At 39.1% G+C, this 19,605-nt stretch overlaps 1 protein-coding gene across 1 annotated transcript in view; it reads left to right on the top strand.

Moving 5' to 3' along the window:
• SLCO1C1 (solute carrier organic anion transporter family member 1C1) overlaps window positions 1-19,605 on the top strand; it is a 47,024-nt gene extending 27,419 nt beyond the window's left edge. The window contains exons 9-15 of the mRNA XM_073329749.1: window positions 242-406; window positions 9,937-10,132; window positions 11,560-11,725; window positions 12,279-12,463; window positions 17,739-17,803; window positions 17,937-18,054; window positions 19,324-19,605. Coding sequence (XP_073185850.1) covers window positions 242-406; window positions 9,937-10,132; window positions 11,560-11,725; window positions 12,279-12,463; window positions 17,739-17,803; window positions 17,937-18,054; window positions 19,324-19,546 — 1,118 coding nt within the window. The 3' untranslated portion in view covers window positions 19,547-19,605. The remainder of the gene's footprint in view (window positions 1-241; window positions 407-9,936; window positions 10,133-11,559; window positions 11,726-12,278; window positions 12,464-17,738; window positions 17,804-17,936; window positions 18,055-19,323) is intronic.

Genomic DNA, 19,605 nt, shown 5'->3' with positions numbered 1-19,605 from the left:
AAAAAGTGAGGCACTCAAAACAAAATGCCATTTTTGAAAGTTTGTTACTCACTTCCCCCGCACCCCCATCTGTAAAATAGGGATCATACCCATCTACCAGCAATGCTGGGGAACTGACTTCATTAATCTTTATTAAGCCTTTTGTGGTCCTTGATGGGAAGGTGAATTACAAAATAGTATTCATATTAATTATTATTTTTCCAGTTTGCTTTTCACTAACCTAGAGCATTTTCGTTTGCAGATTTCCTGCCATCAGTGAAGAACCTCTTCGGAAATCCAGTTTACTTTCTATATTTGTGTGCAAGCATCATTCAGTTCAATTCTTTAATTGGCATGGTAACATATAAACCAAAATATATTGAGCAACAGTATGGGCAATCATCTTCAAAAACAAATTTTGTTATAGGTATGTTAAGTCAACTTCTTGGTGCCTTAAAAATGGATTGCCAACTGGTAGACAGAAATGGGCAAAAAATGCTTCTGAAGATTGTACTTTCTGCTTCCCTTGTAAAATTTTAAAAAAACAGATACTGAAGATGAATCTGTTTTACCATTGAGTTTAGCACTTAATTAATTCTGAGTTTAAGTGTATGCAAGAGCTGCTGCAAGGGATTGTTGACATTTCTGGTTTACTTATCCTTCTTCCAGAAAATATAAAAGAAAAATATCAGGCAATCACAAGAAAATAACGTAAATCAGGAATTAATTTTAAAATACTTTCCGTAAATATATATTTATAAGTATTGCTCACTTCCTGACTTCCCATTCCAACAAAATGTGCATAAGTTCAGAAAGTGGGGTAGGGAGTCACTCACCACACTGGCGCCTCCTGCTGTGTGTTTCAGGATTTAGCTCAGCCCCAGCAATTGCGCCCCAGGTGGTGGTGGCTCTCCTGTCCTCACCTCCAACTGCAGACCTGTTACTGCTCCTTTCTCTTGGTGTCGGCTTTCTGGCACGGCCCTCCCACCATGTCACCATCTGGTTTCCCCCTCTTCCGGGGGACTCCTCCGGCAAGAGTCCAGCCACTCCTCATGGTGGCTTGCCAGTCGACAGCCAGGCCTCTCTTTCAGCGGTTAGTGTGAGGGACCCAGGCCCACCCACTACTCTGGGTCCCAGCCCAGGGACCCTGCAAAAAACAGCATCCTGCTGCCTCCTCCTTCCAGCTCACTGTCTCTATTCCCTGAGCCACTTCCCCACAGCCTCTGTTCCTCCAGCTCCTTTGCCCTCTTCCCAGGGCCTCAAGCCTGTAAGTCCTGGCAGGAGCCCTCTAGGAAGCCAATCTTCTCCCTAGGACTCCCTGCAGCAGACTAACCTGCTCTGGTCAGCAGGTTTTATATGGTTGGTTTTATATGGTCCAGCTAGGCCCTAATTAAGTGGTCCAGCCACCGCCCTAATTGTCTGCAGCTGTCACCCTAACTGGGTGTTTCCCCTGCAGCCACTCCTTTGGCTGCCTGCTGCTCAGCCTCCCTAGACTGGTTTTAACCTTCTCAGGCCAGTGTGGGGCAGGTGTCCCATCACAGGACCCAATCACAGAGTAGCTATAACATCTCTAGAATTTAGTTAAATAATCTAAGCAATTAGTTAAATAATGTTATTCTCAATTAATGGACGGAGATAAAGAAAACCAGCTGGGCTTCGTATTTACCTCCTGTAAAATACCTACAAATTTTAGTTATTTGCATGTAAGAGAATGTTAAAAAGAAAAGAATAAGTGATGCTGAAGTGAGCCACAGTGACATGACTCAGCATCAGGCCAGTATGTCTCTCAGTTGTCCTACTTTGCTCTTATTGTAAGATACCTCTTCCTGCTGCCTTCCGGTTGGTCTGTGCTACGCTGCTTGTTCTCCAGTTCCAGATCACACCTTCCTACTGCTGACTTCATCTCCCCCCCACCATTTCCAGGTTGTATCAATGTTATAGTGCATTCTCCATGAGACTTAAGGAAGATAACACATGTTCCCACCCATAAACTATCGCTATGCCCTAGGCGGACCCTGGACCCTGCAGAGAGTCCTTGCTGGAGCTGGGGCAGCACTGTCCCTGTTCAGACAGAAAGGGGTAGATCCACCAGACAAGGTATCTTTCATACACAGGTGGAGTGGGGATAATCCCTGGTTATTTCATTTTATTTCACTTGTTACAGTGAGCCTGTCATGAAAAGAGTACACCAGTTGCAATGGCCTAGATATTCAGTGCTGTCCTTGTATAGACCTTGGAGGCACTTCTTCATGCACATTCTAAAGTTCATAATTGTGTTTAACATTTGCTTGGACTAGGAGTGCAATATGGTATAATATAAAAGTATGCCATTAATCATACTGAGTCATGGTTAAATTTGGCTGCACCTGGGATGCCCTCTGGGATATTCTCTGTAAAGCCATTACCATTCAAATTCCTGCTCAAGATCCACTTCTAGCACGATGTCTATAAGATTGTATCCACCTAATATTGCTTCGGTCAAAATCTACATTAAGGCATCTGCTGCTATGTGATTTCTCTTACTAGAGAGTCTGGAAGTTGACATGTTTGTTTTACATGGCTTTACATTCCTTCATTGAGCTGATGCATTCTGATGCATACTTAAGACAAACACATGATTGACTATAAAGCAGTCTGCAATTTTGGGGGACATGGCCTTTGCTATTATTTATAAGATATCTAGTTCAAATGGAGAAATAAAAAACAAAGGCCCTCATTTCTTGGCAATATCTTTAGGATGGTTTCAGAGTAGCAGCCGTGTTAGTCTGTATCCGCAAAAAGAAAAGGAGTACTTGTGGCACCTAAGAGACTAACCAATTTATTTGAGCATAAGCTTTCGTGAGCTACAGCTCACTTCATCGGATCTAATACAGAAAAAACTGTCTTCATTTCATGGACCTCAAGACAGCATTGGTTGCACAGCATATGTGGAAAAGCCACATTGATCCATTGTGCTATGTTAATTCCTTAAAGATAGAAGTTGGAATTTCCTGACATGAGACCCCTAGAAATGTAGATAAGTAAAGGTGATGGCCAGAAAAGCATTCAAAACAATTCATATAAGCAATACAGTAGTTTGCATTGTATATAAAGATTTTCCTAGTGCTAAGCTTTCAGCTATGTGTGAAATGATTTAGGTATAATACCCATCTAATTTCACAAAGTACTGGAACAATGCTTGGCAAAGGCTATGTGGCTCTGCCGTGTTTGAAAGAGTTCTAGCTGTATGGCCATCACTATAAGGCAGATCACTGAATTCCTCCCTGCCAAAAAGCGTGGTCCAGGTAGCCAACAATGACCTTCCTGAGGATCTCTGCCTGAATTCCTTTGATAAATATCAGGATTAGCAAAGGCTGTGAGAGGGCTGAAGTATAGCAACTTCAAAACAGTTGGAAGTGTTTAAATAGTTACAGTACAAAGGTGCACTGCAGTATTCCTATTCAGCCCAAGGGGCCTGATGCATTCTTTAGGCAAAGTCTTGCTACTTTTTAAGTATTGTTTGTACCACTCCCAAAGATGAGGCTCAAACACAACGCAGTTGGACATGGTCCCTGCTCCAGAGAGCTTACCCGCTAGGGTTTAGAGCTGCCACCACAAATGAGAGCCGGCACTTTTTGTAGAACTAACAAGGTGAGAGTAGTGGGATGACAGACCTATATAAATAAGATCATGGAGTGACTCTTTTAGCTCAGCATTCTAAACACTGCTTTTTAAAAATCTTAAAGTGGGATTTTTAGAAGCACTGAGTTGTCAAATTTCTATTGCCAGAGACGCCAATGGGAGTTTTATCTTTGACTTCAATGCCAGCAGAATTAGGCCCACACCAAACACTTTTGAAAATCCCACCCTTCATTAACTGTCTTCCTATAGGCTCTGGCAGAAATTAGCTTTATCTTGTTTTATACTTAACTGTTTATTACAAACTATTGATAGGCATGCTTACCTCCACTATGTTCATTTTCAAATCAGTGAATTCATACAGTTTCCTGTAAAGATGAATGTTTAAAGAAACATGCAATTCAAATATATCACAATGCTTTCTAATTCAGTGGCAAACATATAATTCGTACAAGCTATACAGTGAAGGTATTACTTGTATGTATGGAGTAAACCTCTGAGCAATATAGAGCTATGGAAAATATTGTCTTTCATATAATATATACCACTGTTTTCTACTGGATTGAATAAGATCTATTCTAATAATTAATGGGCCATCTAGTAGCTGTCTTCAAAGCCTGCTTTGTTTCTCATGTACAAATCAAACCAAAATATGTGAAAGAAAATGAATAAATAGGATTCTGACGTACTTAAAAGCAGATACATGGGGTTTAAAAGTTGTGAACCTTTTTTATTAAACAAATAATTTGAAATAGTTTTTTAAAAACCCCTAATGATCTCATCCCAAACATGAACTATTGTATGAATATATTTTTTAAAAAATTTGCTTCTGTTTGTAAAAACAGTTTCAGGTCAATATCACTAGATATCAGTGTTATGTAATGGCTGTAAAATAGACAACCCTTTAAAAAGAAAAAAGACTTGATATATGGTCGTTTAGATTAGAACCGAGAAAATAATTTGCAGTGAAAAATTTAGCCAGTGGATTTCACTTTTGTTTATGTATCCATGATCTCTTATGATGTTCTCTTTACATTTTTCTTGAATGTTTTTGAAAGTATTGAATAGCTCTTTGATCTTCCGGTTTGTCTGAGCGCCGCTTGACACAGGACCCAAGTAGGTGAGCGTCAAAGATGGTCCTGTGCCACCCTTACGTTCCCCTAGTCTTGAGGCTGCCTATCTGGCCCCTGGTGTAAATTAGAGTGACCTCAGAGCTCTTCTTACTTTCACCTTGTTGCAACAAGCCCCCTAAAGGATTGTTCTGGGAGCTGAGACTGTAGTCAAGTTCAGAGGTACTCCAGTCATGCTCTAACATACCATCTATACTAGGAACTACGAGGGCATGACTTAGGGCTGGCCCCATTCCACCCTGGGGATTTCCCAATAAACCAGTTCCACTGTTAAGCTGGAGCAGAAAATTGGGAGGATCTGGCCCTTTGTCTGTTGACCGTGTGCAATCCGTTTATTGTGGTTATTCAAAATTCAAATTATGTTTTTAAAGAGCTGGCTGAGGAGCTCACTGGACCATTAATGTTGATTTTCAATAAGTCTTGGAGCACTGGGGAAGTTCCAGAAGATCAGAAGAAAGATAATGTTGTGCCAGTTTTTAAAAAAGGGTAAATGGGACCACCTGGGTAATTATGGGCCTGTCAGTCAGACATCAATCCTGGGGTAAATAATGAGCTGGCTGATATGGGATTCAATAACTAACTAGAATTAAAGGAGGATAATGTAATTACTACAAGTAAATATGGATTTATGGAAAATAGATCCTGTCACACTCACTTTAACTTTTTTTGGATGAGATTACAAGTTTGGTTAATAAAAGTAATAGTGTTAACGTAATATACTTAGACTTCTATAAGTTATTTGACTTGGTACCGCGTGACAATTTGATTAAAAAACTAGGACAATATAAAATTAACATAGCACACATTAAATGGATTAAAAGCTAGCTAACTGATGGGTCTCAAAATAAAACTTTAAAAGGGGAACCGTCATTGAGTGTATCTGTTTCCAGTGGGGTCCTGAAAAGATCGGTTTTTGGCCCTACGACATTTAATATTTTTATCAGTAACCAGGAAGAAAACATAAAATCATCGCTGATGAAGTTTTCAGATGATACAAAAACTGGAGGGAGTGGTAAATAATGAAGAGGACAGGTCACTTAATACAGAGCAATCTGGATTGCTTGGTAAACTGGGTACGAGCAAACAGTGTGTGTTTTAATACAGCTAAATGTAAATGTTGGAACAAAGAATGTAGATCATACTTTCAGGATGGGAGACTCTATCCTGGGAAGCAGAGACTCTGAAGAGATTTGGGGGTTGTGGTGGATAATCAGCTCAACATGAGCTGAACAGTGTAACAATGTGGCCAAAAGAGCTAATGCCATCTTGGCATGCATAAACAGAGGATTTTTGAGTAGGAATAGAGAGGTTATTTTACCTCTGTATTTGGCACTGGTGTAACTACTGCTGGAATATTGTGTCCAGTTCTGCCCACAATTCAAGAAGATGCTGACAAATTGGAAAGGGTTTAGAGAAAAGACAGGAGACTGATTAAAGGATTAGAAATATGATACACTCAAGGAGCTCAATCTATTTAGCTTAAAAAAGAGAAGGTGAAGGTGTGCCTTGATTATAGTCTATAAGTACTTACATGGGGATAAATACTTAATGATGAGCTCTTCAATCTAACAGAGACATGTATAACATGATCCAATGGCTGGAAGTTGAAGCTAGACAAATTCAGACTGGAATTAGGGCGTAATTTTTAAGAATGAGAGTAATTAACCATTGGTACTGTTTAGAAAGATTCATGGTGGATTCTCCATTACTGACAATTTTTGAATTAAGATTGGAATTACTTTGGGGAAGTTCTATGGCTTGGGTAATACAGGAGGTCAGTGTCAATGATCATAATGGTCCCTTCTGGCCTTAGACTCTATGAATCTGGAGTATCCATTTAACCATACCTCCTTTTGTCACACTGCTGGGTTCCTATTATAGAAATCTCTGATATGCCATACAGAATAAGATACTGGATTTTTTTCCTTCTAAAACTAGGCAGTCCAAAATAAGCATGGACATCACAGTGATGTGTTTCTATAGTATACACCGGACCCTTGCTAGAACGCGCGTCTATATAACGCAAATTCAGATATAACGCAGTCGCGGCCATGGATCCCAAAATTAAGTATAGTACAATTTTTTTGAATTTTAAGTGACCTTGGTGTTCATTACCTTATCATTCATACAAGATCATTGGAGGAAAGACACATATACTGTATCACAGTCTGACAAGGAATTTGACTTAGAGGGATTTACAAAGGAGGAAGTTGGAAGAACAGACATGGAGTGGATGCAGGAGCTGTCCCAGCAACTGTCCGGGCTTGGGGTAACTGTTCTGCCACAAAATATTGAGTCCACGATTGTGTACGTTACTGAGTTAGCCTGCTAAAAAAGCATCAACGTCATATTTCTATAAGATTTTCCCCTGGGCAGAACTCCCCAAGGTATGTATGAGTTTTTTGTTCTACCATCATCGCCATGCATGTGTGTAGTTGCATCACTGAAATAATTTAGTCAAGTCCCTAAGACGATTGCTGTAGGCCTAGAACGCCATACAAATGTAATGTAATAAAAATGTATTTATCTTTAGAAAAATGTCGGGCAAAAGGAAGGCTTACTCAGTGAGGGAGAAATTGGACGCTATTGAATGTCTTAGAAATGGCGAAACCCAGGCAAAGATTAGCTACGATATTGGCATTAATGAGTCCACCTTTCGTGGATGGCTAAAGAATGCTGACAAGCTTGGAACTTACATGCATAACCTGGATGAAGAGCATGGCCTTTAAAGAAAACGAGCCCTTTTAGCGAATGATGCCGATCTTGATTCTGCGGTGTACATGTGGTTTGTGCAAGAACAGCAGAAAGGCATTCCAAATCTGGTCCGCTTATAGCCATGCAAGCGGAAAAATTTGACCAGGAACTTAATGGCAAATTTTAAGGGGAGTTTAGGTGGGCTATGGCAATTTCAGAAAAGACATGGAATCTCTCAGATTGCAGTTTCAGGAGAAAAACGCTCTGCTGACGCTGACGCCGTGCAATCGTATCCTGCGAAGCTAAGGGAAATTTTACAGGCAGAGGGTTACTCGGAGAAACAGGTTTACAATGCAGATGAAATAGGAATTTATTATAAAATGTTGCCCGATAAAACCCTGGATGTCAGAACAGATGAACATAAGAAAGAAGGATATAAACAGGCAAAAGATCGCCTTTCTTTATTGTTTTGTGTGAATGCAACAGGCAAGCATAAATTAAAACCATTGTGCATTGGAAAGTCTTGCATGCCTCAGTGCTTTCATCATGTAAATGTGAATTGCCTGCCATTTTCTTACAAGAACTCCAAATTTTCTTACAAGAATCCAAAAATTCCTGGATGACAAGTGAGATTTTTGAACAGTGGTTTTTCACCAAATTTCTCCCTTCAGTGCGAAAGCATTTGTGGGCAAAATGCTTAGAAGAAAAGACCATTCTTTTACTAGACAACTGTCCAGCGGATCCTCCAGCTGAAAGACTCAGAGCCTGTGACGGTAAAATACAGGTTGAATACTTAGCTAAAAACACAACTTCCAAAATCCAGCCGCTTGATCAAAGTGTTATCACCATTTTTAAGCAGCACTATCAACAGAACTTGGTATGACAAATGATAGAAAGCGAGTTGTCTGTCACTGATTTTCTGAAGAAGTTGACCATAAAAGGCTTCTTTTACATTGGTGGTGATTCCCAGAATTTATTACGCTTTGAAACAATAAACTGCTGTTGGATGGTGTGACTGAGAGAGTCATTTGGCCACCTGCTCCTGGAAGAAAATGAAGAAAGCAGATCACAGTCTGACGAGGAATTCGACTTCGAGGGATTTACAGAGGAGGAAGTTGGAAGAACAGACATGGAGTGGATGCAGGAGCTGTCCCAGCAACTGTCTGGGCTTGGGGTAGCTGTTCTGCCACAAAATATCGAGTCCTGGATAAGAAGCGACGATGAAGCAGAAGAATTTAATGGATGACCAAATGCTTCAGGCTGTACGACCAAACAACATTCCAGAAGCTGAAGAATTGGCCTTCGCCGAGGAAGAAGAAGAGGAAGATGAAGTGGACATCATTCCAACGTCAGCTGTGACCGTAGCCGGCTTAGAGACTGCTTTGAGATGGTTTGAGACGCAAGACGTTGAGCCTATAAAAATTATGCAGCTACGTAGTCTTTTGCAGTTTGCTAAGCGGAAGCAGCACAGCAGCAAGAAGCAAAAGCAACTCACCGACTTTTTAAAGAAAAACTAGACTAGTTTATTGTCATGTCTACTTTAAATCTCTAATAAAGCAACACTTTTTTTTCTCGTTTATTGTTTCCTTCAAGCATGAGTTTATTTTCTAAGGTTTTCTATACTTTATGGATGTGAAGGTAATTAGCGCTACAAAAATTTCTATATACATATTTATATATACAGTGTAAATAAATGTGTCTATGGCATTCCATATGCGAAGATAGATGTTTCTCTATGGCATTCCATACGCGAAGATGGAAGTTCATGGCACCTGAAAGCGGACAATCGAAACAAAGCACACAAAGCATTTAACTGAATTTATTAAAATCGCTTCCGTTTCAAAATGCAATTTCCACTGACGCCTGTGGTGAGTACTGTGTCTTGTAGACTCGTTTTTCACGACAGTTCCGAGTTTTGATGCTATCATTAGCCTGCTATAGCTTGCAAATACAAAACAACATATACCTGTACTGAAATTTCAGTCACAAAAATATAATTTCATTTTAATGCGGTCCCCGCTATAACACGGTACTTGGCATGGATCCCAAATCGCGTGTTCTAGTGAGAGTCTGGTGTATTTAGTTATCTGTTAAGGTGTCTTCTAGTAATGTCCTGTTATGAAGTTATCAAGTTTTACATTATACAAAGTTTAGCATGGACTGGGGTCCATATGCATTACAGAAACAGAAATATAATAATAATTAAATAACAAATAAATAAATAATAATAAATTAATAAATAATAAATAAATAATAAATTAATAAATAATAAATAAATAATAAATAATAACTAGTAGCCATCTAGCACTTTACATCAGATGGAATGTAAAAGCCTACTGAAACACTGATTTAACAGTCTGTGTTGCATTCCATTGGCATGTTGATTTTGCACCATAAATGAATCAATTTGCAAGAAAATAATAATCAGTGAGTAGCTGATGCCGTACAATTTTGATGTTAAAGGTCCTCCTACTTAAAGTTTATGTGTATACTAATTCTTCTCATTTGTTTGTAGGTCTCATCAACATTCCTGCTGTGGCCTTTGGGATATTCTCAGGAGGACTGATCATGAAAAAATTCAGGATTAATGTTTTGGGGGCTGCAAGGCTGTCCTTGGGATCATCCTTCTTTGGTTACCTCTTGCTACTTTCATTATTTGCAATGGGCTGTGAGAACTCAGACGTGGCAGGACTGACTGTGTCTTATGAAGGGTATGTTGGAAAGTGCAACGTTGAGTGCAAAGTTCCATTTTAAAGCAACCTGCTTCCTCAAGGTATTCACATTTTCTGTGAATATACTCACCCGGGATCTACTCCAAAGCAACCAAAGTCTTTCCATTGACTTCATTGGGATTTGGAGCAGAGCCCAGAATCCCTCTGTAATTGTTTTTAGCGCCCAAGCCCTTATTATTCTCGATGCAGGTTATTCCTGTGTAGATGTATCGAAATTCATGACATTTCCTGTGAATTCTCTGATTGGGGAATAGAGCTGTGCTGCTTCTCACAAAAAGCTAGGGGTCCCACCCCTTTTAATCCACAGATCCCTGGAGAGCTGAAGAGCAAAACGAGCCAAGAGGCATCTGTATCGGTGTTCCTTGCTTCTGTGTGCTGCGGAATACCCCTGGCCTCTGGACATGCCAGCTGTAGGGGTCCCCCAGCAGGACCACTGTAGAAATCCCTTCAAGGTGGAGATTTTAAACTGCGGAGGGTGAAATAGTGCAAGTTACTCGACACTCTGAGTGAAATCCTGACCTCACTGAAGTAAATGGAAGTTTTGTTACTGACTTCAATGGGGCCAAGATTTCACACTCTGTCTGCAATAATCTATACCAGTTTCCCCAACAGGTTTCGATAGACGAATCCAATTGAACTTGACTAGTTGTCACTCCCATCCTCCTTGAAACTCTACTGAGTCCCCACCTCTGAGAGCCCTCCATGGAGCAAAGATGGAAAGGGTCAGCACAGTACGTGGAAGTGGCTGCATTCCCACTTTTCACACCATTGCAGTTGAGATCTGCAGGCACAAGCTTCCTTATGCTTGTGGCAGCAGAGGTGACCACAGGGATTTTCTAGATGGGCTTTCTGTGCTGGCTTCTGCAGCCACTCCATGAGTGATGCTCCCATTGAGGTCAAAGGAAGGTCTGTAGATCGAGTGGCTGCAGGGTCAGGTCCTCAACTTAGATCAATCCATCTGTGATCACTTTCCCACCTCTTTTTCAATAGCTTTTCGGCAGGGATGATTTTCCCCCTTTGCCATCAGAGTGACCAATGTTCTGAGTGTTTGGGTCCAATTTTGTTTAATTGCATTGTGCCCCAGATGTATCAGATGAATATTTTAGAAAATAAAAATAATCTGTCAGGAGATACACATTGTTAAACACTTGTTAACAATGTCCCTTTACTAAAACATATGCTGTATTTTAATAGGCATGGCATATTGTAGAATACTGTTTGGTAGCAGAGAGAAAACATTTGTAAAGGGAAATGGAAAGAAAACATTTCAATAGACTAAAGATACAAGGCCACACTCAGGTGCATCTTCCTGAAAATATAACTCAGGGTTTGAAGACATTTCTGCTTAAAGCTGCTGAAAAACAGCATTTCATTTTGTTTCTGCGGTTTGTTTTGGTTTTTGTCAGAACGAAACAGGTCTCTAGCTATGAACAAACCCTCTTTTCTGAGTGCAATTCGGGATGCATATGTTCAAAAAGTGAATGGGATCCTATATGTGGGGAAAATGGAATCACCTATGTGTCGGCTTGTCTTGCTGGTTGCAAAACATCCAATGGAAGCGGAAAAACCACTGTAAGAAACTTTTCTATCATAATTTATGGTGCTTTGGTCTGTCTTAGCCTCGCTAGCTCTGTTATAGTAATTGAATTGCAATTCTTTTTAAAGTAGGTATCTATGAGTTTCCTTAAGTTTCTTGGGTTTCAGCAATGTGCTACAGAAGATTAGAACTTTCTAGGGTATGCTTTTGTGTTTTCGTGGAAAATGTTCTGCTTTTCATAAATTGAAAATGTAATCGTATTTGGGAAAAAAAATATTTTTGAGTTGTCAAAACCATTATCAGTTTGGGGGTTTTAAACAAAAACCTGAAATATTTTGTCAGTAACTGGACATTTCTTTGGAAATTTCTGTTTCAAGAAAAAAGACTTTTTTAAAGCAAAAACCATAACTTTTCAATGGAAGACTTTTGACTAACTCTAGTTTTGGACTGCACACAGATTTTGACTGTCCAAGGGTCTGGAAAAATACAGTGTACAATATCGTAACATTTTAGGTGGTCATTTTCCCTTACTCCTCTGCTATACTTAGCAATCTCAATAAACATACACTTCTACCTGCTATATTCCAGGTATTTTATAATTGCAGCTGTTTGGGAATTACAGCATCTCCATCAAGAAGCTCCTCAGCAGTGATGGGAGCATGTCAAAAAGGAAAGGAATGTCCAAAAATGTTTCTGTATTTTCTGGTAATATCAGTCATCACTTCATATACTTTGTCAATAGGTGGTACACCTGGATACATATTACTTCTAAGGTAAATAGAGATCATTTTTTTTCATATTGGCAAATGTTTTCAAGGTGATATTAAAATCCATTTTCTGTCTTCATTCATAATCTTGGGTGTCCTTTCTGACAAATCTTAAAGGTAGCGGAAAGAGCTTTCAGAATGTTTTTTAACCATTAAAAAGCATCCTGACAAAATTGTGTATAGCAATATAAATGCTACCAGCTAAGCTACATTGTGCTTCTGATTAGATTATACAAATAGCTTCATATTTAGGTTTATCATCAGAGTACATATGCTTACTTTGTTATTAATAAAATATAATACTCTGGGCTTGATTCTCATTTACACCAAGGCCACTTCTTATAGCTCTGGTCGTGGAAACTTACATAACTTTAAATGCCCTTTAAACTGCCAGAATGGTAGCAAATGACCTTAGTGTACATGAGACTCAAGCCTTGTGTGTATGCATAGTTAGTCAAATTTTCATAGGTACTGAATACCCACAAATGCCATTGATTTAAATGTGTGTGTGTATGTATTAAATAATTACAAAAGAACCTAGAACTAGGATCAAACTAGAAGCTGAAAATTCACTCAGATCCTCTCCTTAGGATTCATGACAAATGAGTAATTCCATATTATCAGTTAAAAATCTTTTAAGTAACATTACAAAAGTAGAATTTATCTGAATTTTTTTTAATTGTATCAATAACTGCCTTTCACAGAGACAGTCATATGTAATAGTGGGCCAGTGGCACCATGACTTATCCAGTACTGAATAGAGGCTTGCAAGCTAATTTTTAGAAAATATATGGGGGATATAATATGACTTGTGTATAATCTTGATTGGTTCAGTTTCAGTCTGCTCTCTCTGACTTCCAAGAACCTACATTTTAGGCATCAATCTCACTGCCTCTTGGAAAGCTTTCCTCTTCAGTTCCTTTGACCATACTCCCTTCAGCTTCCCTTGCCTAGCTTCCAAAATGCAAAAAAAATAACATCTAGGTAACAGAGTGCGGCGGGTGTCAGACTGTATTTCAAGTTGTCCCAACTTTTGAAACTCATCTGACATAGAGCCTTTGTCATTGCAAGAGTTTAAGTATCATCCTGGACAGACAGTGCTAAAGCTGGAAATACTCTGAATATCGGGCTTTATGCAAAAATGGTACCATGAGATACTGAAGTAACATAATTTCAAGTGTGATTCTAGCATAATCCCAGAAATACCAGTATTTTTCCAGTGGAATATTGGAGCTCACAAGAGAACTACTTCAAACCCAATGGTTTCTTTTGTTGCAGGAAATAACTTTGGCAAAGAACAATCTTATCAGAATATATTTGAGTTCTCCTTACTCATGCAAGTTGTCCCTCTTCAGTTAATGCAACCACTCACTTGAGTAATGACTGCCCATACAAGTGAGGGGTTTATGACTCATGCTTTTGCCTCAAATCTTGATGTATTGATGATTTCAGGTTCAATATCACTAAGACCCTGTCTATTCTTGTTTTGTTTGTTTGCACCAGTTTCGTTTCAAACCAGGGTGAGCTGCCTCAGTACAAACCCCTTCTTGCGGCAGGACAGCACATCTAAGAGGGGAGTTTGCATTTGTGTAGCAACACCAAGTGCAAAAAATTCCCAGTACAGAACGAGCACTGGTCATTGTTGGAATGAGTATAGGAAATGTAAAAGCTCAGCGTAATAAATTATTAAGCCACCATTTAAATTTTCAACTCAAAGGCATCTATATTTCTTATCTGAAGAAGATAGAACTCCCTGTGTTGAAGTCGGTTGAAGTTGCCTGGACTCCACACACCTAGAGATTTGCTACCATGTGATTTTTCCAATTTCAATTATCTATATGGAGCAGTTTTGAAATGCTTTCAGCAATAATTACAAGTTTTTTAAAAAAAACCTTTTCATTATATAAATCAAAAGATAAAACTTGATACACAAAACTTTGTTTGCATATAATTTGTAAACAGAAAAATGGATTATATTTATTTAAAAAAAATCAGTTAATTTAGTCAATTTATTGTGAGCCAGATTCTGATGCCCTCACTCTGTGAGTAATTCCATTGAAACCCATGGGACTAATTGCAAACTACTCAACATTGGTAAGGGCATCAGAATCTGGCCCCTAGAAAATTAACAAAATGAATGAATTTTAAAAAATAAATCAGTTCATTTGTCTGTTCACGAATCATTTCCAAACACATTTGAATTTTTATGAACTTGCTCATTACTGTGAAAATCATTCAATGATTGGCTTTCCAAGCAAATTTTTGTAAACAAAAATGAGCTTATGTTCACAGAATGCGAATATGTGCACTTTAGAAACAAAATTACTGCCCAAGTGAATCTGCAGTTTTCATTCAAGCAACCGTTTTGCCAATGATTTTTTTTTTTGGCATTTTCAGCCAACTCTAACATTAAAAGTTGGCTCTGGTACTTGGTACAAACTGGCAGAAATATGAAATGTGAGATCCAAATGTGCCATATGAATGCAGAAGCTAAATCCCTACAAGACTTTAAGATTTAGTGACATTTACTTCAAGGGTGTACAAGATTAAAATCAGTGAAATGTGCTTATGCCCAGTGACTGATTCATATATTGTAGTATTCCTTTAAAGGTATTAGGCTAATTAGGATTGCCAAAGGACTTTAGAAACTATTGAAGGTATGTGGCATTAATGAAATGCAAACGGGAGTAATTTAAGAAAAGGCATGCTATTAATAGAGGGTTATTAAGTGAAGAAGGGTCCCCTAAGTCATCTCTGAATGGACTGGCTTTCAGTACATGGGGAAATATAGCTTCTATTGAGGAGCTGATATACTAGTTAAACAAATGCTCTGATGAAATTTTCAGTCAAATTGGAGCAACTCCTTAGTATAAGGAATAATTTAAATAAAGGAGCAATTTAAATATAAAGACGCAGATTTCAGATACCAAATCTCTCTTTCTTGGTTTCCAGCATCTGAATGTATTAATTTTATTTGTAGATGGGGCTTGATTCACTATTTCTTTGAACCTTTGTGTCATCATTTACACCAGTGTAATGTGAGTGTAAAAATATGAGATTATTCTGATCTATTAATGTTACACCTACTTTTGTACTGGTGTAAATGACTGCACAAGGGCAGGGCATTTGAGAATCAGGCCTATAAATGTGGTTGCTAAGAAATTCTTTTGACTTTGGATACTTCTCAGTTATGTTTTTGATGCAGGCTTTTTGTGTACTTTTGAGCGTTAGTTAAATAGATGGAGGGCCAGGTTATCATTTACACTAAGGCTTCTTGACACTGCTGTGGCCGTCTAAAGGGGCCTGAAAGTAGTCAGTCAGAGCAGTGTAAATGATGGGTCGTAGTGTAAATGAGAATCTTCTGAAGAGGCTTTAAAATTCTTTTAAAATACCCATTGAAGGGACGACTTCCTGGAATGTCTTTTCAAGACACTAGGTGACTGTTTCTTGCGGTATGTCATTGCTGCCATCCTTAGATAATAGTCTGGAAATGGTTTTGAGGAAAATAATGAGTCTTCGTAGGTGACTTTGCCCATAGTTGTGGGGAAAGGGATTAATCCTACAAGGAGTTAAACAGTTCCTGAGTGGGTCTGAGCACCACAACCCTTGATTTCAGTGGAATTTGTGTGTTCTTCTTAGCTTTCAGGAGGCACCCAGTACCTTGTAGGATTAAACTCCAAAACATTATTTATCCACAGTACAGATTTAGCTTCAGCCTTCTTTTTGAGCTACATATGCTTAACAGGATGGCCAAGACATTAATAAATTGTATTATTAACTACCATTAACACGAGGAAGTGCATGTATCAGGTAGAGCAAAGCACTTTGACACATGCCTAATTTTAAGCACATCAATAGTCCTATTGATTTCAGTGGGACTATTCATATGCTTATGTCAAGGTTCCTCCCCCACTCTGAACTCTAGGGTACAGATGTGGGGACCTGCATGAAAAACCTCCTAAGCTTATCCTTACCAGCTTAGGTCAAAACTTCCCCAAGGTACAAAATATTACACCTTGGACAGGCCGCTACCACCACCAAACTAATACTGGTTACTGGGGAAGAGCTGTTTGGACGCGTCCTTCCCCCCAAAATACTTCCCAAAACCTTGCACCCCACTTCCTGGACAAGGTTTGGTAAAAAGCCTCACCAATTTGCCTAGGTGACTACAGACCCAGACCCTTGGATCTTAAGAACAATGAACAATCCTCCCAACACTTGCACCCCCCCTTTCCTGGGAAATGTTGGATAAAAAGCCTCACCAATTTGCATAGGTGACCACAAACCCAAACCCTTGGATCTGAGAACAATGAAAAAGCATTCAGTGTTTTACAAGAAGACTTTTAATAAAAAATAGAAGTAAATAGAAATAAAGAAATCCCCCCTGTAAAATCAGGATGGTATATATCTTACAGGGTAATTAGATTAAAAAACATAGAGAACCCCTCTAGGCAAAACCTTAAGTTACAAAAAAGATACACAGACAGAAATAGTTATTCTATTCAGCACAATTCTTTTCTCAGCCATTTAAAGAAATCATAATCTAACACGTACCTAGCTAGATTACTTACTAAAAGTTCTAAGACTCCATTCCTGTTCTGTCCCCGGCCAAGACGACTACAGACAGACCCAGACCCTTTGTTTCTCTCCCTCCTCCCAGCTTTTGAAAGTATCTTGTCTCCTCATTGGTCATTTTGGTCAGGTGCCAGCGAGGTTACCTTTAGCTTCTTAACCCTTTACAGGTGAGAGGAGCTTTCCCCTGGCCAGGAGGGATTTCAAAGGGGTTTACCCTTCCCTTTATATTTATGACAGTTTAAAGTTAAGCCTGTGCTTAAGGTCTTTGCGGGTTCCAGGTCAGAATGTTTGTTTGCTATGTATGTATGGGCATGACCCTGCAGTCCTTGTGACTGCAAAACTCATTTACTTACACCAGAGCTATGTCCATACTACTAGCCATCACAACGTTGAGTCAAAAGGCTTTTAAAATGCTTGGCTGTGTGTTTGCAGAGCTAATTTTCCCCACGCTGTGTGAGTAACTCCTAGAAGTTGTTTCAGTTTGAAGATGCACTGCTGTCTTCTTGAAATTTCCTGTTGAAGTTAGACGTTAGGAATTCCTAAGCCTGATTTTCATGCCATCCATTAAATTCATGCCTGTTGCAGTGTCAGTTAAATCAATGGCATTACCTCAAAGTAAAACTGTCATAACTGAGTGGAAAATCGAGGCCTTCCCCTTGTAATTAGTGCTTTATTTCACCTTAACAATCATTTCTTTTTTTTTAAGATGTATCAAACCACAACTCAAATCTTTTGCGCTAGGCATTTATACTTTGGCAATAAGAGTTCTTGGTAAGTTTGGTTCTACATTTCATCTCATTTGGGTACATTGTAGTACTGTATCATATTGTTAATAAATATATACAATTAATGATATTTTATGCAAAAGTCACGTTAATGCTCTTTGTTTGTTTAATACTTAAAGCAGGAGTCCCAGCCCCAGTATATTTTGGAGTGTCAATAGACACCACTTGCCTGAAATGGGGAAGCAAAAGGTGTGGGGGAAGAGGAGCGTGTAGACTATATGATTCTAATGCATTTAGGTAAGAGATCTGGTGAATTCATTCTTTCAGCTCACATATTTTAACTATGTTTACACACTGAGGGCTAGAGCTGGTAGAAAATTACCGGTCAAAACTTTTTTGGATGGACAGTTGGGTTTTTAATTAAACAAAAATTATCATGGAAGGTATCTGCTTTTCTCAAAAGCAAAACCCAAAAACCAGAAAAGTGTGTGTGTGTGTGTGGGGGGGGAAATGATGGAAAATCAAAAATCTTTTGGCTTGGGGCTATTTGGGGCTGAAACTTTTCAGTTTGGGGCACTTTGTGACTGGTATTTATTCAGTCCCCCCTCTTTTTTATAGAAAGTTTAAATTTTCTTCAGAAACATCTCTTTCTCTCCCTTCCCCCCCTCCCCAGTTTTTTTTCCTACTAGCTCTAGTGCAGACCAGACTCTGGTAGCTAATTGCTGCTGCACATTGGGATAATACAGAGCTGGATCACAACAAGGCATTATGACCAGGGAGCCACAAAAGCCTGTAACAAGGTGTGCTAGCTCTTTAAGGACCAGCCTAAGTTCAGTACAAGTACTGATTTCTTCCCAGGACGGTGACATTCTCAGAGATGTTCTATGGAACAACATCTAGGAGTTAGAGACTAGAACAGCAAGACATGCTGGGAAATGGGGTTGGCATATAATAGTCTCCTCCTTTCTGGTAAAAAGGAGACCTGGAGGAAACAGGGCTGCTGGTAGGTCTCACAACTGAGGAGACAAGAAGTTAGGTAAGGAGTAAGTCCTGTTTTGAATAGTCCTATGGAAAAAAAGAGAAAGATTAGGAAACTGGCTGGACTCCATTTTCATTTGGGGACTCCAGGTGTTTCTGTAAAACAGTAACAAATAATTATAATAGTTCATAATTATTCATAATAAATGCCTGCGTCACAGAAATGCCAGTCTTGTTGGTATCTCTGATGAAACTGCTAAGGCTTGAATTGGCTGCTGAAGAGTTGTAAACGTTCCTCTTGCCTTTAAAAATGGTCTCTCCAGAAACTTCCCTCGCTCTCTCCCACTGAAGGACATTGGTAGATTCAGTGTGTGGGAAGCTCATACTGCCACTGCCTATGCTGTACCTGATATATGGCTAAAACTCAGGGTGTTAAACAGCACCTTGTATGAACACCATATTCATTCAGTTTTACCAATTTTATCGGAATTATAAATGACTCCCTTTTGCAGAATTCTTTCAGATGTATCTGAGGCATTAATTGTGTATTACCTTTATGGAAGACTGATTGAGGTTCTTTTTTTATAGATACATATATTTGGGATTAACCATGGTGTTGGGCACCATGTCCATTTTTTTGAGTATTGCGGTCCTTTTCGTCTTAAAGAAAAGATACGTTCCACAAGATGAAAACATCATAGCCAATGGAGGGAGAGGAATGGTCTCGGTACAAACCAGGAAAGATAATTTTGTCAATAGCGACTATTTAATTCAGACAACCTACTGGCCAGAAAAGGAAACTCGACTTTAGGAAAATTGATTTTTTCCGGGGGATTTTGACCAGCAGGGGAGTTCCATATAGAAATCCAT

This window comes from Lepidochelys kempii, chromosome 1 (assembly GCF_965140265.1).
Source record: "Lepidochelys kempii isolate rLepKem1 chromosome 1, rLepKem1.hap2, whole genome shotgun sequence".
Taxonomy (NCBI): Eukaryota; Metazoa; Chordata; order Testudines; family Cheloniidae; genus Lepidochelys; species Lepidochelys kempii.
The sequence above is the reverse complement of the archived record's forward strand: the minus strand, read 5'-3'. Positions and strand labels throughout refer to the sequence as shown.